The 16725-nt window shown below is 47.7% G+C and overlaps 1 protein-coding gene across 2 annotated transcripts in view; it reads right to left on the bottom strand.

Annotated features, from left to right (window-relative positions):
• The window catches only part of CLPB (caseinolytic mitochondrial matrix peptidase chaperone subunit B), a 190186-nt gene extending 177757 nt beyond the window's left edge, over window positions 1-12429 (bottom strand). For both annotated transcript variants that reach the window (XM_043993018.1, XM_043993019.1), the window contains exons 1-2: window positions 11975-12429; window positions 8272-8323 (exon numbers count right to left, since the gene is read on the bottom strand). In XM_043993018.1, coding sequence (XP_043848953.1) covers window positions 8272-8323; window positions 11975-12359 — 437 coding nt within the window. In that variant the 5' untranslated portion in view covers window positions 12360-12429. The remainder of the gene's footprint in view (window positions 1-8271; window positions 8324-11974) is intronic.
• Window positions 12430-16725: the final 4296 nt, after the last annotated feature.

Genomic DNA, 16725 nt, shown 5'->3' with positions numbered 1-16725 from the left:
GAGTTGGGAAGGCCTGGTTTCAAATGTGCCAGCAGCCACTGATTACCTGTGTGAATGACCCTGGGCAAGTCACTCTTCTGTTCCCCCACCTCTGTAGCTATCAAATGAGGAGCTGGGCTCTAAGGTCCCTTCCAGCTCTAATTTTCTGGCAATTCTAATTCTATTCAAACACCCTAATATTTAGAACAGTTCACATTTACACACGTGTGTCTAGCTTACAAAGCTCTTACACTACTCTATCTGAGCTTCACCATCTACACCCCTGTTAAATAAGGATTATTTTAGCCTAACAGCAGGGGGAGGAGGGGAGAGAAGTGGCCACCTCTGAAGGGAAGGGCTGGGGCTTGAATGCAAACCTTCTTCCTGTCTAACGCCTTCTCTCCCGTAGCTGCCCCCTCCAACCCCCCCCAGTGAATGGTTATGCAAGTCTGGGTCCCGGACTAGGTGATACCACACACACCGAAGGCCTTGCTGATACGGGACATAAGTGGATGGCTGTTCATGGGCCCTCAGTGTTGCACACCACATCCTCAGTAGAGCTGTTAATGTCAGTGGCCAGACGCTACCCAGAATTCAAGCTAGGGGTGGGGAGAAGGGAGAACCAGAGTCAGAGCGAGGGGAGAGGAGGTAGGCCACCACCACCACCACGAGAAGCAGAGCACTAGTATATGCAAGCAATGGAAGGCTAACAAGCCCTACCCCTAACAAGGTTTAAGGTTCCCAGAGTGCCTCTCTGCCAGCAGCATAAGTATTACTGTCTCCATTTTAGAGACGAGGAGGCTAAGGTTCAGATGAGAGAACTGACTCACTCTTTTGCTACACAAGTAGGAGGGTAGCTAGGTGGTGCAGTGGATGGAGTGCTGGGCCTGGAGTCAGGAAGACTCATTTTCTTGAGTTCCAATCTGGCCTTAGACACTTCCTAGCTGTGTGACCCTGGGCAAGTTACTTCACCCTGTTTGCCTCAGTTTCCTCATCTGTAAAATGAGCTGGAGAAGGAAATGGCAAACTACTCTAGCATCTGGGGTGTACAAAGAAGATCGAGACAGCCCTGTGGAGTAGCAGCAGGAAGACAAAGACACAAAGCACCGCCATGAAAGATATAACTGGGGAAGCACATGTCAGGGAGAGACCGTTTTCAGTGAGAAGTATCAAGGAAAGTTGGTAATCTAGTTTGGGAGCTAAGAAAACAATGAATATCCTCAAATGGTGGGTGGTAGGTATTGCAGGCGAAGTGCCAAGTGAGCCATATACCGGCTCTAGAGGGAGGCATCAGTACGGGCTGGGATAGTCAGGGGGGGCTTCCTGGAGGAGGTGAGGTCTGAATTGTTTTTAAAGGCTAGGGAGGACTTCAGTAGAGAAGTAGTAGGGAAACATTCTTTATGTTCAGTTCAGTCCTGGGCTAGGCACTGCAAAGGAAAGGAAAGGAAAGGAAAGGAAAGGAAAGGAAAGGAAAGGAAAGGAAAGGAAAGGAAAGGAAAGGAAAGGAAAGGAAAGGAAAGGAAAGGAAAGGAAAGGAAAGGAGTGTCAAGATCCATTTTGGATGGAAAAGCAAGACTTACTGCGTAGGAAGGAACACAGGTGGAACATTAGACAAGACAGGATGTGCACATGACCCAGGAGGCTGGGACAGAAAACAAGTCACAGAGAATGTCAGCAAAGGGAGGAATGTCCTCACATGGCTTCGGTCAGAGGCTTTCAAGATGGAAGGGGCACTACTGAGTCCAAGCCTCATTGACAAAGAAAGGGAGGCCTAGAATGGGAAAGTGACTAGGCTTTCGTACAGCTAGTCAGCAGCAGGGCTGGGATTCTAACGCAGGTCTTCTGATTCCCAAGACAGTGCTTCCAGTAGGCTTCCTGGAGGTGGTGGCACTTAAGCTGGACCCAGATGGGTGGGCACCAGTCAGTCAGTCAGTCAACAAGCATTTAGTAAGCACTACGTGCCAGGAACTGTGCTAAGTGTTGGGGCTCAAGATAGTCCCTGTCCTCAAGGAGCTACAGATGAGGAGTTAGAAATTGAGGGGGTGGAAGGGTGAGCCAGGAGAGGGGAAGGCCTGGCATCCCAGCTGTCAGAAGGTATAGAATGTGCCGGCTACACCTAGGGACAGTGAATCCCACCTGGCTCTGCTGTGGAGGTCCCAGGGGCCTGGTGGCCTGGGCAGGGTTAACAAGAAATAGCTCTAGGACCAAGGGCAAAGGTTGTGAGCAGCAAAGGGTCCTAGAACAGCAGTCTTGGAAAACAGCTTCTTGCTCAGACCTAGGCCTCAGTCTCACTTCCTGGCCGCCAGCCCCAAAGTGCTGCTGCTACTCTGACCCTCCCCCCCCCCCCAACCCCAGGCTCCCCCGGAACCCAGCGTGGTCTCAGAGAGGTGAGCTTTCCCCTTGTCTCTTCCAGAAGCGGACCTTGCCTGCCTCGGTGCATAGTCTGACCACACACAGCGCCTGCCACTTCCCTGCCCTTCTGATTTCCAGCTCTGCATTGATGCACCATCTTCGCCATTAGAATGGAAGCTGCCGTGCTTGCATTTGTATCCACAGCATTAAGCGCAGTACCTGACATCCAGTAAAAACTGAATGCCACCAGGGCAGCTAGGTGGCACAGTGGATAGAGCACCGGCCCTGGATTCAGGAGGACCTGAGTTCAAATCCGGCCTCAGACACTTGACACTTACTAGCTGTGTGACCCTGGGCAAGTCACTTAACCCTCATTGCCCCGCAAACAAAACAAAACAACACTGAATGCCACCTCTCCTCTCTTAGACTTTCCCTAAGGAAAGAAAACCTCATGGTGGGGCTCCTCCAGCAAAGACAGGGTCGCCCAGCCCCCTCACTCTCATAAATGACACTTGTCTGGAAGGTGCTCTGGGATGGCAATCATGTAGCTCTTTCTCAAAAACATGATGTGTCCGATGTGGCCTTGGGCCAGTGGGTCATGGGAAGGGTCTCACAAACAAGTCGTGATCATAGAGGAGACAGCTCTGAAACCAACCAGGCTGTGACTAAAGAAAGAGCTGAGATGCCAGTAATCAGACAAGTTAAGATGGAGCTACCGGGCTTGAGGATCATCCATTTTTACTCCTTGGGGTCCTGTGCTCAGCGGGGCGGGGGGGAAACAAAAATGAAGATCTCTGCCCTCAGGGTGACCCTTCAGTGTCAGACTGAGACAGGGAAAACTGCGGCGACAATACCATGCAGAACATGCCCAGGGTTCTAAGTGAGAACAGACCCAGGATTAGGGGAGGTTAGAACAGGCCTAGGGGAGGGAAAGAGCACTTCCTGGTAGGGAGGAAGACTTCTCAGAGGTGTCATGTGAGCTAAGCCTCGAAGAATGGGAGGTGGAGGTAGTAGGAGCAGTGGAGGGAGGACATATAAAGAAGACCTGATGGATGGTGTAAAACTAGGAGGAGGGAGTGGGGCAGTAAGTCATTACCTGGTTTTGTTGGAGCACGGGGTGTGTGTAAAGGGGAATAGGGAGAAATGAAGAGAGCCTGGACTTAATTTGGCAAACAGCCTATGGAAGCACACCTTCCCACGTAATTAGCTCTAGTCACACCTGTCTCTGCAGACAATGCCATGGTCTCCGGGGCCTGTGTGTGCTCAGGCCTTTCTTACCTGTCCTCCAAAATTCAGCTCAAGCCTTAGCTCTTCTTCTAGAAAACCTCCCCATGTAACTGCAGCCCACAGTGAGCCTTCTCCAACTCTGCCCCACCCCTCCTAACCTTCTGCAAATTCCTACTGTACTTTCAATTATACTACACGAAGAAGAGCTAGCTTACAAGCTGCCTTGGGCTGCTAAGATGACATGGAAGGATGCCGTGAGATCTGGGTTCCTGTCCTAGCTTTGTCACAGCCCTTATAAGTTTCATCTGAAAACACAACTCCCAAGGCCCCATCCTACACTGACACACTTTAGCATGAGTCTTCAAAGTCAAAAGATGGCTCCATCCTGTGAGAGATGATCACCTGCCTTCTCCAAACCTCACAGAGCTGAACATAATTGTGGATATGAAAGTTCTCTGTCACGGGCTGAGCCCAAGAGCCTAATGTTTCACACATTTAAGACCTGTCCTTCGAACTTCAGTTAAGAGCTCCTGAAAGGTGGGGCCCACTTCCTCTCGCACTTTCTATCATCTGGCCTCACCAGGAGGGAAGCTGCATGACACGGATGAACGACCAAGCCCCACCATCTGCACCTGAGCCTCGGCTCTCACGCTATAGACAAGATAGCTCGTCTATACAGATTTGTTTGTTGTCTCCCCATTAGATTGTGAGCTCCTACAGGGAAGGGACTATCTTTTGCCTCTTTTTGTATTTCCCAGTGCTTGGTTGATCATTGTGAATGCTTTTCATTCGCTACACTCTATTTAGGCAACACTTAAAGAAACAGACTTTTAATTTAATTTATTTATTTATTGCGGGACAATGAGGGTTAAGTGACTTGCCCAGGGTCACACAGCTAGTAAGTGTGTCAAATGTCTGAGGACAGATTTGAACTCAGATCCTCCTGAATCTAGGACCTGTGCTTTATCCACTATGCCACCTAGCTGCCCCCTTAGTAACAGACTTTTAAAAGCTAGAAGTACAGTATAGTAGAAAGAATACTATTTTAGGAGTTAGGAGACCTGGCATTCCAGTCTTGGTTGACACTATCTAGATGTGTGACACTGAGCAACTCTTTCTTGTCTCTGGGCCTCAGTTTCCCCATATGTAAAATAAGGGAATCCCTTCCAGCCTGTCAATTAGCCTAAGAGATGTTAAGGGCTCAGCAAATACTTTGTAGCAGGCCCTTACTCCTAGAGCAGAATTCAAGTATGAGGTTGGTTCACCATGGCCTAGTCCTTTTTCTTTAAGAGGAGGTGTCTCTGAGGCAACCTATCTTCTAAGACCAGAGGGGTCTGATGATCAGGCAATAGCAGGTCCCCAAGTCCTGGATAATTTTTTTTTTCCAGGGCAATGAGGGTTAAGTGACTTGCCCAGGGTCACACAGCTAATAAGTGTCAAGTGTCTGAGGCCGGATTTGAACTCAGGTCCTCCTGAATCCAGGGCCGGTGCTTTATTCACTGTACCACCTAGCTGTCCCCCCAAGTCATGGGTATTGCCCAACTGTAGTCACATTGGTTCTGGAGCAATCCTCCTGTTGCTCCCTATCTTCCCAAAGCAGTTTTAAGTTCCCCTGGTGCAGGGACAATCTTTCTGAACTTTTGCTTCTCTGAGACTATGTAATTGAGGATGATCAAGGAGAAACTAAGTCTAAAAATCCTTCAGACACAGCAAGGTGTCTTGGCAGAGGACTCAGGTCTTATACTCAGGCAATCTGGGTTTAAATCTTTGATCTGCCCCTGGCTGTGTGACTGTGGGCAAGTCAGTCATGCTGGGTTCAGTTTCCTCATCTATACAAAGAGAATAACAGTTCTTCCCCTACCCACATCATGCGGTTGTCATAAAAAAAGAACTTTGAAAACCTGCGAGAGTACCACAAAAGACACAAGTTATTATCAGAAAATGAATATTATAGTTAATACCATCTGCATCTAAAATTCAGCTCTAACAGGAGGGAGGCTCTTAAAAAAGGACCACTGAGCAACCAAAACAGTTATCACAAAACCCACCCAGCTTTGTAACCAAAGGTTTTTGGTTTTTTTTTGGGGGGGCAGGGCAATGAGGGTTAAGTGACTAGTTCAGGGTCACACAGCTAGTAAGTGTCAAGTGTCTGCGATCAGATTTGAACTCAGGTCCTCCTGAATCCAGGGCCGGTGCTTTATTCACTGTACCACCTAGCTGTCCCCCCAAGTCATGGGTATTGCCCAACTGTAGTCACATTGGTTCTGGAGCAATCCTCCTGTTGCTCCCTATCTTCCCAAAGCAGTTTTAAGTTCCCCTGGGGCAGGGACAATCTTTCTGAACTTTTGCTTCTCTGAGACTATGTAATTGAGGATGATCAAGGAGAAACTAAGTCTAAAAATCCTTCAGACACAGCAAGGTGTCTTGGCAGAGAACTCAGGTCTTATACTCAGGTAATCTGGGTTTAAATCTTTGATCTGCCCCTGGCTGTGTGACTGTGGGCAAGTCAGTCATGCTGGGTTCAGTTTCCTCATCTATACAAAGAGAATAACAGTTCTTCCCCTACCCACATCATGCGGTTGCCTGCGAGAGTACCACAAAAGACACAAGTTATTATCAGAAAATGAATATTATAGTTAATACCATCTGCATCTAAAATTCAGCTCTAACAGGAGGGAGGCTCTTAAAAAAGGACCACTGAGCAACCAAAACAGTTATCACAAAACCCACCCAGCTTTGTAACCAAAGGTTTTTGTTTTTTTTTTGGGGGGGCAGGGCAATGAGGGTTAAGTGACTTGTTCAGGGTCAGATTTGAACTCAGGTCCTCCTGAATCCAGGGCCGGTGCTCTATCCACTGTGCCACCTAGCTGCCCCAAGTTGTTTTTTTTTTTAAACCACCCACTCACACACACACACATACACACACACACACACACACCCCCCATCTATCTATCTATTTTTTGTGGGGCAATGGGGGTTAAGTGACTTGCCCAGAGTCACACAGCTAGTAAGTGCCAAGTGTCTGAGGCCGGATTTGAACTCAGGTACTCCTGAATCCAGGGCCAGTGCTTTATCCACTGTGCTGCCTAGCTGCCCCATATATTTTTTAAAATGAAAAGAAAAAGAGCTCTAGAGTCCTCCCTCAAAGCTTTGCTACTCTTGGTTTCATACAATTTTATCAAGTTTGATGATTTCCTTTTCCTTTCCCTGTCTATGTGGCAAATAAGTAGCAGAAAATGAGAGGCCAAGAGGATAGCAACAAGGGACGAAAAGAGAAAGTGTGCCGGGCGGTGGGGGGAACGCCCAGAAAAGCCTTCATTCAGCTTCTGCCTCTGAAACAACTTATGTGACCATGGGCAAGCAATCTAACCTCTCTAGGTCTGTTTTCTCATCTATAATAATACCTGTACTGCATTCTTCACAGAGTTGTAGTGAGCTGAATTAACTTCAGTGGCTCCCTATCATCTCCAAGTTCAAAAATAAAATGTTCTTTTTGGCATTCAAGCCACCTCATAACCCAGTCCCCTCCTAGTTCTTCTGTTTTCTGACACCGTACTCCCCCCAACACATATTCTTTGATCCAGTGACACTGGCCTCCGTCTCTCAGCTCTGGGCCTTTTCTCTGGCTATCCTCCATGCCTGGAACCCTCTCCTTCCTCAGCTCCCCCTACTGGCTTCTGGCTTCCTTTAAGTCCCAATCGTTAACGTTGGATAATATCTTACATTCACAGTGGTGACCCTGAGAATCATCAAGAAGAGTTGCTGTGCATATAGAAGGTGCTTAAAGTTTGTTGAATTCAAGAAGCTATTTATGGAGAGTGTTCTCTGCGTAAGAAGATGGGTGTGAGATAGCTTTCCATTAAGATTTCAAAGCTTAATTGCAAGAACAGAACATGTAGGTGCTCAAGGGGGTCAGAAGAGCTCTCTTCCCTCACCCCCAGGTTCTGGAAGGCTGGGCCTTTACTCTATTGTGACTTGGCAAAGTGACACAACCAGATAAGATTGCCCAGAAAACAAGCAAATAAATTTAGAGGATGTTGGTCACCACTGGCAGAGGTCACAGAACTTAAGGAGTGAACAGCAGGAAAAGGGGTCTCTGGGTGAGCAAAGAGAAAAACTGGGGCAAGGCAGGAAAGCCCATCCAAACTTGGTTTACCCAGATTCCCATGGAAGCTGCCAGCTATTATAAATGGCTCTGATAACAGCGAGCTGCCATCTGTGCTTGCTTTCTGAGACTTCTCATTGCACTTTTATTAGATGCCTGCTCAATCATATTTATTTAGCTTAAGAAACTTCCCTCTTATCCCATATGTTCCAAAGTGGCTTATTAAAAAAACAAGCCTCAAATGTTAATACCAAAAAGCACCCCGGAGAATCAGTATTAATGCTGCAGATAAAATGAGAAAGAATCAAAGCCGTATGTCTTGGTAGGGGCTTGGCTGACTTTCAGCTCCACTCAGGGAAAATGTCCCAAGAGGCTGAGGCACTGGCTGTTGTGACAAGGCTGCAGGGCCTGTAAATCCCCTGCTCCTATCTCCATGGTAGGACACTGTAGGGAATACATGGCTGATTAGTTTAGATCAGAAGCTAAGCAAGGACCAATCCCAGTGCAAGTCTCCTTAACTCTATCCAGAAAAACCCTGTCTCCCAGAATGAACCCTGAACACTTTTCAGGTGGGTAATGGCAAGGTCAGGGAAGCATGTGGCTCTTACCTGCTGACTTCTTGGACATTGTTGGTCCTGGCTGCTTCCAGCAGGGCAGCTTCTGAAGGAAGACAAAGATGAGTCAAGGTTATAAATGCAGGCCAGGGTATATGCCCGGAGCTATTCTAGCACTTGTCCCTATACCCAGCTCCTTAAGCTCAGTCCTCAAAGTTTAATTAGGGCCACTCCTGTTCTGCCTCCCTCTAACTTCCAGAAGCAAGGCAGAAACTCAAGGAAGAGTAGCACAGGATGGCGAAAGCCTGAGCTGGCTGGAAAGGCTCTTTCAGAATACCTTGAACTCCCCCTTTATAGCAGAGGAAAATGGTAGAAAAGGAAAGGGACTTGTCCAAATCACATAACTGAGGCTAAAAGTCGGGTCTCCTGGCTCCTAGTCGGGGGCTCTCCTGGATACTCTTGAACCCACACATTGCCAAAGTGCCTAACAAGTTGCCTTAGTTCTGCTAGACCCTACAGGGATGGCTGAAACAAACCATCTTTTAGCTGAATGGAACTGGGCTGCTGGCTCCATCTCGTGGCTAAAAGGAGAAATGCAGAATCCCATAAAGGTTTTTCAGACAGACAACTGATCCAATCAACTCATCAAGTATGAATTTCAGGTCATCCGTGTGCTGGGACCTGAGACGATTTAGAGCGGGAAGGCATTAGAGACTCTTTTGTCCACTCCCTTTATAGGAAGAACCTGAGGGTCAGAGAAGGGAAAAGCACTATGGCCAGGGTCTCACTGCTAGGGACAAAGACCCTAGTTGACTGACTCCTAATAGCTTCACTTTGCAAATGAGGAAACTGAGGTACAGAGGGACAACTTGACAGGTGGAGCTGGAATTAGAACCTAGCTCTTTCTGGTCTTAGGCCCCTTTAGGGTAGGGACTATTTGTTTTTGGTCTTCTTAGCTCCAGTGCCTGGAAGAGAGCAAATGCTTCGTAAACATGCACTGAAGGAGATCCCTGCTAACTATAAGAAAAATTAATTCTGCCTGAAGGAGCTCTGAGTCAGGCTGGGGAGGCAACACTTACACATGTAGAATACATGGAGAACAAGAAATAGGACCAGATAGAATTACATGCTTTGTATCTAGTTCACCGTGGGCTCAAAGAATTGGGGAAGGATCCCTGGAAAGGACTGGATGTGAACTGAGCCTTGAAGGATAGGAAGGACTCCAGTAGAACATGGAAGAACTAGTACACTGACTGGAAAAGCCCTGGTCTTCCCCATATCCCGGGGACAGAGACAGAGGAAGATGGGTAGAGGGATGTCAAGTGAAACCAGAGTCCTCAGGACTCTCAGAGAATCTAATAATCAAGACACAAAGTTGAGGTGTGATGGGGCAGGAGAAACTATGTTCCTTTCTCTGCCCTGAAGGTCAAGACCCTTTCATTTATTAAGCATCTATTATGTGCCAGGCTATTATGTGCCCTTCTTGCTCCTGAGATACAGGGAAGAGAATCTTTGCCCTACTGTGGGTACCTGAAGCTTGGGAGGGGTCTGCTGGGACTGGCTTCCTGAGTCCTTCAGATTGCCTGTGGGGCTATATGGGAATCCTGTTGACCCTTCTCCTGGATTAGAGGATTTATAAAAACCTCAAATACTACTGCTACCTGCTCCCAAATCAGCTGAACACATTAACTGAGGCAAAGCATTGCTGGGCGAAGAGGGCATTTTTACATTCCTTGCTGTAAAGGTATCCACGGCTAAACCTTTTGGTACAGTACCAGTTTTCTCCTTTTAGCTCCTATGGCCCCACTGAAGTCCAACTCCCAAGCCCTTTGCCAGGAATGCAAGCATCTCCCCAGCTGTGCCGTGATCCCCTACACACGACCAGTCCCCCTCTCTAAAGCCCAGCTCTGATGCCAAGAACCTCTTAGGGCTCCCTGTAGCCCGAGAGTCTAGGCTGCTCAGAGCTCTCCACGGTCTGGCCCCAACTGGCTTTTCTAATCTCTTTTCCCTAAGCTCCCCAATACATTGTTTCCATTCATCATTTTCCCACCAGCTTCTAAACATGATGAACACATTACTGACTTTCCCAGCCCTTCGCCTATATCAGGCCCTCACCTCTTCCAAATCATCCCCACCCTTCAAAGCACAGCTCTAGTCTCTCCTCCATGAAACCCTTCACAACTAATCTGTCTCACTCAGCACTGAACCGATCTGTCCTGTGATCTTTATTCTTGTCTCTCTGGCAAGTCCACAAACTCTTGGAGGGTAAGGAATTTGTATTCTCCTGAGTCATTCCCTCCTCGTATAACTAACTAAGTAAATCCATAGGCACTCAATGAACCTGAGTTGTAACTGCTGGGTGAATGGTTCCAACTCCTAAGTGGGTCTAAGAAGTCCTAAGAATGACTATATAGTTCCAGGTCTCAGTATGACCATCTGACAAAGTGGAGGTTAAGAGGATTGCTTGTGAGGGCAGCTAGGTGGCACAGTGGATAAAGCACCAGCCCTGGATTCAGGAGGACCTGAGTTTAAGTCTGCCCTCAAACACTTGAGACTTACTAGCTGTGTGACCCTGGGCAAGTCACTTAACCCTCACTGCCCCGAAAAAACAAAAACAAAACAAAAAAAAGGAGAAGAATGCTTGCTTAAGGGGCCCAAAAAGTATCTGGCTCTGTAACTATGGCTTGGGACTCTTGGGGCCTAGGGTCCCTTGGAGCTACTGGAGGCAGCCAGGGCTGTGGCCAGTCCCTTCCTCTCAGCCCCGCCCAGTACTAATAGTAACAACACTTTTCAGGAATTTTGTTATTTCAGTGCTGGTACCAACTACTAATTACGGTTCACATCCAGTTTGCATATCTAGTTTTAAGAGTTGCTGTGGCTTAAAGAAACCATCCCTTTGTGGTTAATGTAGTATCAAGCTTCTCTGAACTTAGCTAGGCTGGTCTTCAGACAAGACACATATGTTGAGTCCCATCAGAAGACTCAGTAGGGACAGCTAGAGTGTATACCCCAATGGCACAGTCTTTACAACACAATGAGGTATCAGAGGAAGACTTTCTTAGAAAAAAGATCAAGATGGGAAAGCACAGGGCTAGGAATAAGGAGTCCTGGTTCTGCCACCATTTGAAAATGTGACAAAGGACAAGCGATACTGTTTGATCCCATTTCCTTCTTTGCTGGAAAAGCAAACAATTCACATTAAACAACCCTGTAAGAAAGGAGAAGGAAACTGAGAGCTTGCCTCAAGTCACAGGGCTGGTCAGTGTCTGGGCTGGGAATCCAACCCGGGTGTTCTACCTTTCTGCTACATCACTGCTGCTGCTTAATTCTGAGACAGAAAGGTCAATGGATCATCCTGTTCTGGGCTTCCCTGACCGGATCTGCTCGAATACCTCCAGGGACCATTAGCTCACTACCTGGTATGGTTGCAAAGCTCACTACATTGTATTGTAAAGTGCCGTGGGTGACAAGGCTGGGACAGAACCTGGGTCACTTGCCTCCCCAAACGCCAGCACCAGAAGCCAGGGAGTGGATCCTTGTCCCCCCATTTCTACTCCCTAAACAGCCTCCCTGACAGAGTCGGCTTGAATACCTCCAGGGACAGGGAGCTCACTTCCTGGAAAGGTCGCAAAGTGCGTGGGTGACAAGGCTGGAGCAAAACCCGGGTCTCTCGCCTTCCCAAGCCCCAGCACCAGAAGCCAGGCAGTGGATCCCTGCCCCCTCCCCCCCGACAGGACAGAGGCTGCTGGATAATCACCCTTATTGGCGGGGCTCTTGCTGTAGCAATGAGCAACCAGTGCAGACGCCAAGGCCCACACGCCTAGTCCGGCTGCGTTCTGGACTCCGCTCCACCGGCCCGACGAGGGGCTTTCTTCAGGGCCGGGAAGACGCCCCCACGTGGCCGACCCGAGGCGCTGTGGCTGCCTGTCCCGGCTCCCCCAGGAGACCGCTCCGACATACTGCGGCTGCGTCAAGGACCGCCCCCCAGCGGCCGCTCTCAGATACTGCGTCTCCCCGCGGTCCCCGGCGGCCCTACTCTGGCCCGAAGAGGCCTCGCAGGAGCTGGGCTGCCGGGCCCGGAGGAGCCGCAGGAGGAGCCCCGGTGCCGGCGCTGTCCTCCTCCACACCAGGGTCCCCAGCATTGCGATGTCGGCTATGCCAACCCCGCGCTCCCGGCGCCAGCCCCGGCCACGGCGAGGGTAGAGACCAACATGGCCACCGCGGCGCTTTCTAACGTGACGCGACGGGGTGGGGCACGCAAGGGCCTACGGTAGTTGTGGTCCACCTCCCGGCAGGTTACGTAGCCAGCGTTGGCAAGGAAACTACATTTCACAGGCGGCCACAACATTAGAGTAATAATCGGGGCGCATTCACGGAGGCCCGGGGCATCCCGGGAGTTGGAGTTCTGTCGGAGATGAGGCAAGCTGGGGAAAGAGGTGGCGATGGGAGAGCCACCGCCTGGAAGTCTGTATCCACATGTTCGAGTCCCAGCGTGGGCAAGTGTAGATCAATGTGCTCCAGTTTGGCTTAATAAATACGGGGAATCTAGGTCAGTGCGCATCAAACAAGAGCCTCTGGCCTAACTTGTTCATGGACCCTAAACCCCCTCTTTTGTATTTCCATCTTGTGCCCTAATCACAAACAAGGCAGGAGACCGCTGTGCTGGATCCACCTGGAACCACCTCCAAAGAATCGTTAAATTTTCAGTGTGAACATTAGACTCCCTAAAATCAAAAAAAGCCCACAAATAAGGGTTTGATATATTGTTTTGTTGATTGTCTACATTTCAGAAAGTGATGGAGAAGATGTTGACAGTATTAATGATTCAGATTTAAAGTCGTATATGCTGCCCCCAACCCTTTCCAATCTCTGACTCCAACTTGTATTGAGAATGTTCAGATATTTCCTGCCTGGTGCCAGTAAGCCTCAAGCCCCAGGTCTCAGTTGAGTTGCACACCATCAGGGGTTTTCAACCTTTAATCCATTAAACAGCCTTAAACGACTAATAGCAACAAAATGGTGTCTGGCATATAGTAGGCACTATATAAATGCTTATTTCCCTTTCCCTTACCTAATGATTGGCAAGTAATGGAAGTACATAAACAATAATTTACAATCTATTTTCTACTTTATTAATTTTTTCTATTTTCTCATATTATTTATCAAATGAGATAAATTTTGTAAAGTGCTTCCACAGTGGCTGGCACATAGTAGGTACTTAAAAAAAATATTTGTTCCCTTCCCTTGGCTATCTTCTCTGTCACTGTCTAATCAGCTGTCTGTTGATCTGTTAGAGCAAAGAACAAAATTAGCACCAAGTCAGAAGAGATAAAATAAGAAAAAGTCAGGGTATGCAATGAAAACAGTCCAATTCTGCCATATTCTAACAAGCTATTTGTCATGGGCCCAGGGTACCGCAGAAGTTTTCTGGGGTAAATCAAAAGAACCTTCTCCTTGAGAGACTAAAACAAAGGATAAGACACACCTAAAGAGATCCAGTGGCGCTGGATCGGGACTGAGTTAGCTCCAGGACACCCCACTCTTCATTCTAGTCTCCTGAACCCCTCCGGGAGATAAGATTAGGTGTGGCTGCTGCCTTTGTGGCATGAGAAGGACAGAGATAGTTTGAGAGATCTGGAGCCACCCCTCACCCAACTCCCCCACCCACCACCAGTGGGGGATGGTCCTTCCCCAATACGGGAACTTTCCACAATCAGATGATCACCCCCACCAGTCCTCAATAAAAGTATCTGCCTGTCTCCTCTGTGCCATGCCTTCTCCCCATGAGAAGTCCTAGGATTTTTCTCTTGGTGTCTGTGAGAAAATGGGTAGTTGTCTCCTCTCAATGTGGATATAACAGTCAGTCATACTCCTCCTGACCTGTTTGTAGGACAAAGGTCTCAGATCCCCTCCTCCCCCTCAGGTTAACAAAATCACAGGGTTCAAGGAGCCCTGGTCTTAACAAGGTCCGCTCCAGAGTTGTGTTCATATAAGGAAGTGTCATGGGGAAAATGGGTAAGGGTTTGGGGTAGGGGCTGGGGTCCTTAGGAATTCCTCTTTAAAGAATTACACCCTCGGGGCAGCTAGATGGCGCTGTGGATAGGGAACTGGCCCTGGATTCAGGAGTACCTGAGTTCAAATCCAGCCTCAGACACTTAACACTTACTAGCCGTGTGACCCTGGGCAAGTCACCTAACCCCAATTGCCTTACTAAAAAAACAAAAAAACCCCCCAAAAACAAACAACAACAAAAAAGAATTACACACTCTTGCACACAAAAGCAGTTAGAATAAGATGGTAGTTTATTTCTGGGCTGAGGAAGGGAAGGGAAGGGAAACCAAGAGAAATCCTTAGACTTCTCTTGGGGAGAAAGGCATAGAGTGTGGCTTTGAGATACCAATCTCCTCGAGCAGGAGACTGGCAGGTACTTTTATAGAAGACTGATGGGGGTGACCATTTGACTGTGGAAAGTTCCTTTAGTGAAGGAGGACCATCTCCCACTGGTGGTGACTGGAGGAATTGGGGGAGGGGTGGCTGCAGATCTCCCAAACCATCTTTTCTGGACACAAAGGAAGCAGCCACACCTAATCTTATTGCCCCAGGGATGAGGGAGACTAGAATGAAGGGTGGGGGTCAAGGAGCTAGCTCAGTTGCTACTGGTTACGCTTATCTCTCTAGGCGTATCTGTCCTCTTTTTTAGTTTTTCAAGAAGTTTCTCTGATGTGCCCCGGAGAACTTCTGGGGTGTCCTGGGCCCATAACATTACTATAAGGTCCACTCCTGAGTTATGCCCATACGAGGAAGAGGGGTGGGAATACTGCGTTCGGATTAGCTAGATTTTGCATGTAGATTGTAACCCTTGAGTAATTGGACCAGTGATGAAAAAGGAGAGGGTCCATTTGCGTTAGGCCTGGGAGCCCCCTTTCTGGGCACCCACTAGCTGCACACTAGGGTGTCTCCTCATGAGAAGAAAATAAAGAGCCTTTGTCACATCCCTGTTGAGTTCCTGAGAATTATTGAGAAGAGGATGATTTTTCCCTCACAGTCTCCTTTCCCTAGCCCTTAAACTATTATTTTATTCTAATTGGATCTGTGTGCAAGAGGATGTAATTCTTTAAAGAGGAATTCCTAAGAACCCCTACCTCAAACCCCCTACCTCAACCCCCCACTTAATTTCCCCATAACACTATTGATTATGAAAAAATAGCATGTGGATAAAAGAAAGGACAAAGACACCACAATTGCCTACAGAACTCCATCTGATGTTAATCAATTGCCAAAACAGAGACCAAAAGAGCCTAGACATTTTTGCATCTTAGTAAACTCTTGACTTACTTGCCAAGTAGAAGAGCATGGCAATCAAGGGTTTTGAATATAAACTCATTTGTAAAAATCACATGGAGAAAGGCAATGAAGAGGTTTATGAACAACATCATCCTCCTGAGGGGAGGCTAAGACTAGTTTTGAGACAGAAAAACCCAACAAAGTAAAATTATTCCAAGGGGATTTAAGGCTGAAATGGAAGAAAGACTTTTTTGTTGTTGTTTGTTTGTTTTTGGGATAGCTACAGAGGTGGGGGAACAGAAGAGTGACTTGCCCAGGGTCACTCACACAGGTAATCAGTGGCTGCTGGCACATTTGAAACCAGGCCTTCCCAACTCCAAGCGCAGCACTCTGTCCACTCTGCCATGTTGCCTCTCCACTTAATAACAACAACATATTAAGGTTTGCCAAGTGCTTTACAAATATTATCTGTTTTTTGTTGTTGTTGTTTTGGGGGTGAGGCAGTTGGGGTTAAGTGACTTGCCCAGGGTCACACAGCTAGTCAAGTGTCTGAGGCTAGATTTGAACGCAGATCCTCCTGAATCCAAGGCCAGAGCTTTATCCACTGTGCCACCTAGCTGCCCCTGTACCACCTAGCTGCCTCGTGACAGAGATTTTTATAACAAACTTTTTTTCAAGGTTGAGGACAGTAGAGCCCCCATACTCGGGCTCTATCATATGCTTATGGAGACCAGTGCTAAACAGAGGGGCTTAACCTGGGAACCATGAACTTGGTTTTTAAACAACAGCTTGGTAACAATATTTCAATATAACTAGTTTCCTTTGTAATCTTCTGTATTTTATTTCATCCATCTATCTATCATCTATCTATCTATCTATCTATCTATCTATCTATCTATCTATCTATCTATCTATCTATCTATCTATCTATCATCTTTTTATTTATTTTCTGGTGAGGCAATTGGGGTTAAGTGACTTGCCCAGGTCAAGTGTCAAGTGTCTCAGGCCGGGTTTGAACTCAGGTCCTCCTGAAAGCAGGGCTGGTGCTTTATCCACTGTGCCACCTAGCTGCCCCTTCTATATTTTATTTTATGCATTTAAAAGCCTTATCCTGAGGAGCCCATAGGCTTTGCCAGGCTGCCAAAAGGGTCCTTGGAACAAAAAAGCTTGAGAACTTTTGCACGGAAGAGAAGAAATATAGGGAAAGCCTCTGGATTAGATCAA

Source organism: Dromiciops gliroides, chromosome 3, assembly GCF_019393635.1.
Source record: "Dromiciops gliroides isolate mDroGli1 chromosome 3, mDroGli1.pri, whole genome shotgun sequence".
Lineage (NCBI taxonomy): Eukaryota > Metazoa > Chordata > Mammalia > Microbiotheria > Microbiotheriidae > Dromiciops > Dromiciops gliroides.
This window is presented reverse-complemented; position numbering and strand designations above follow the sequence as displayed.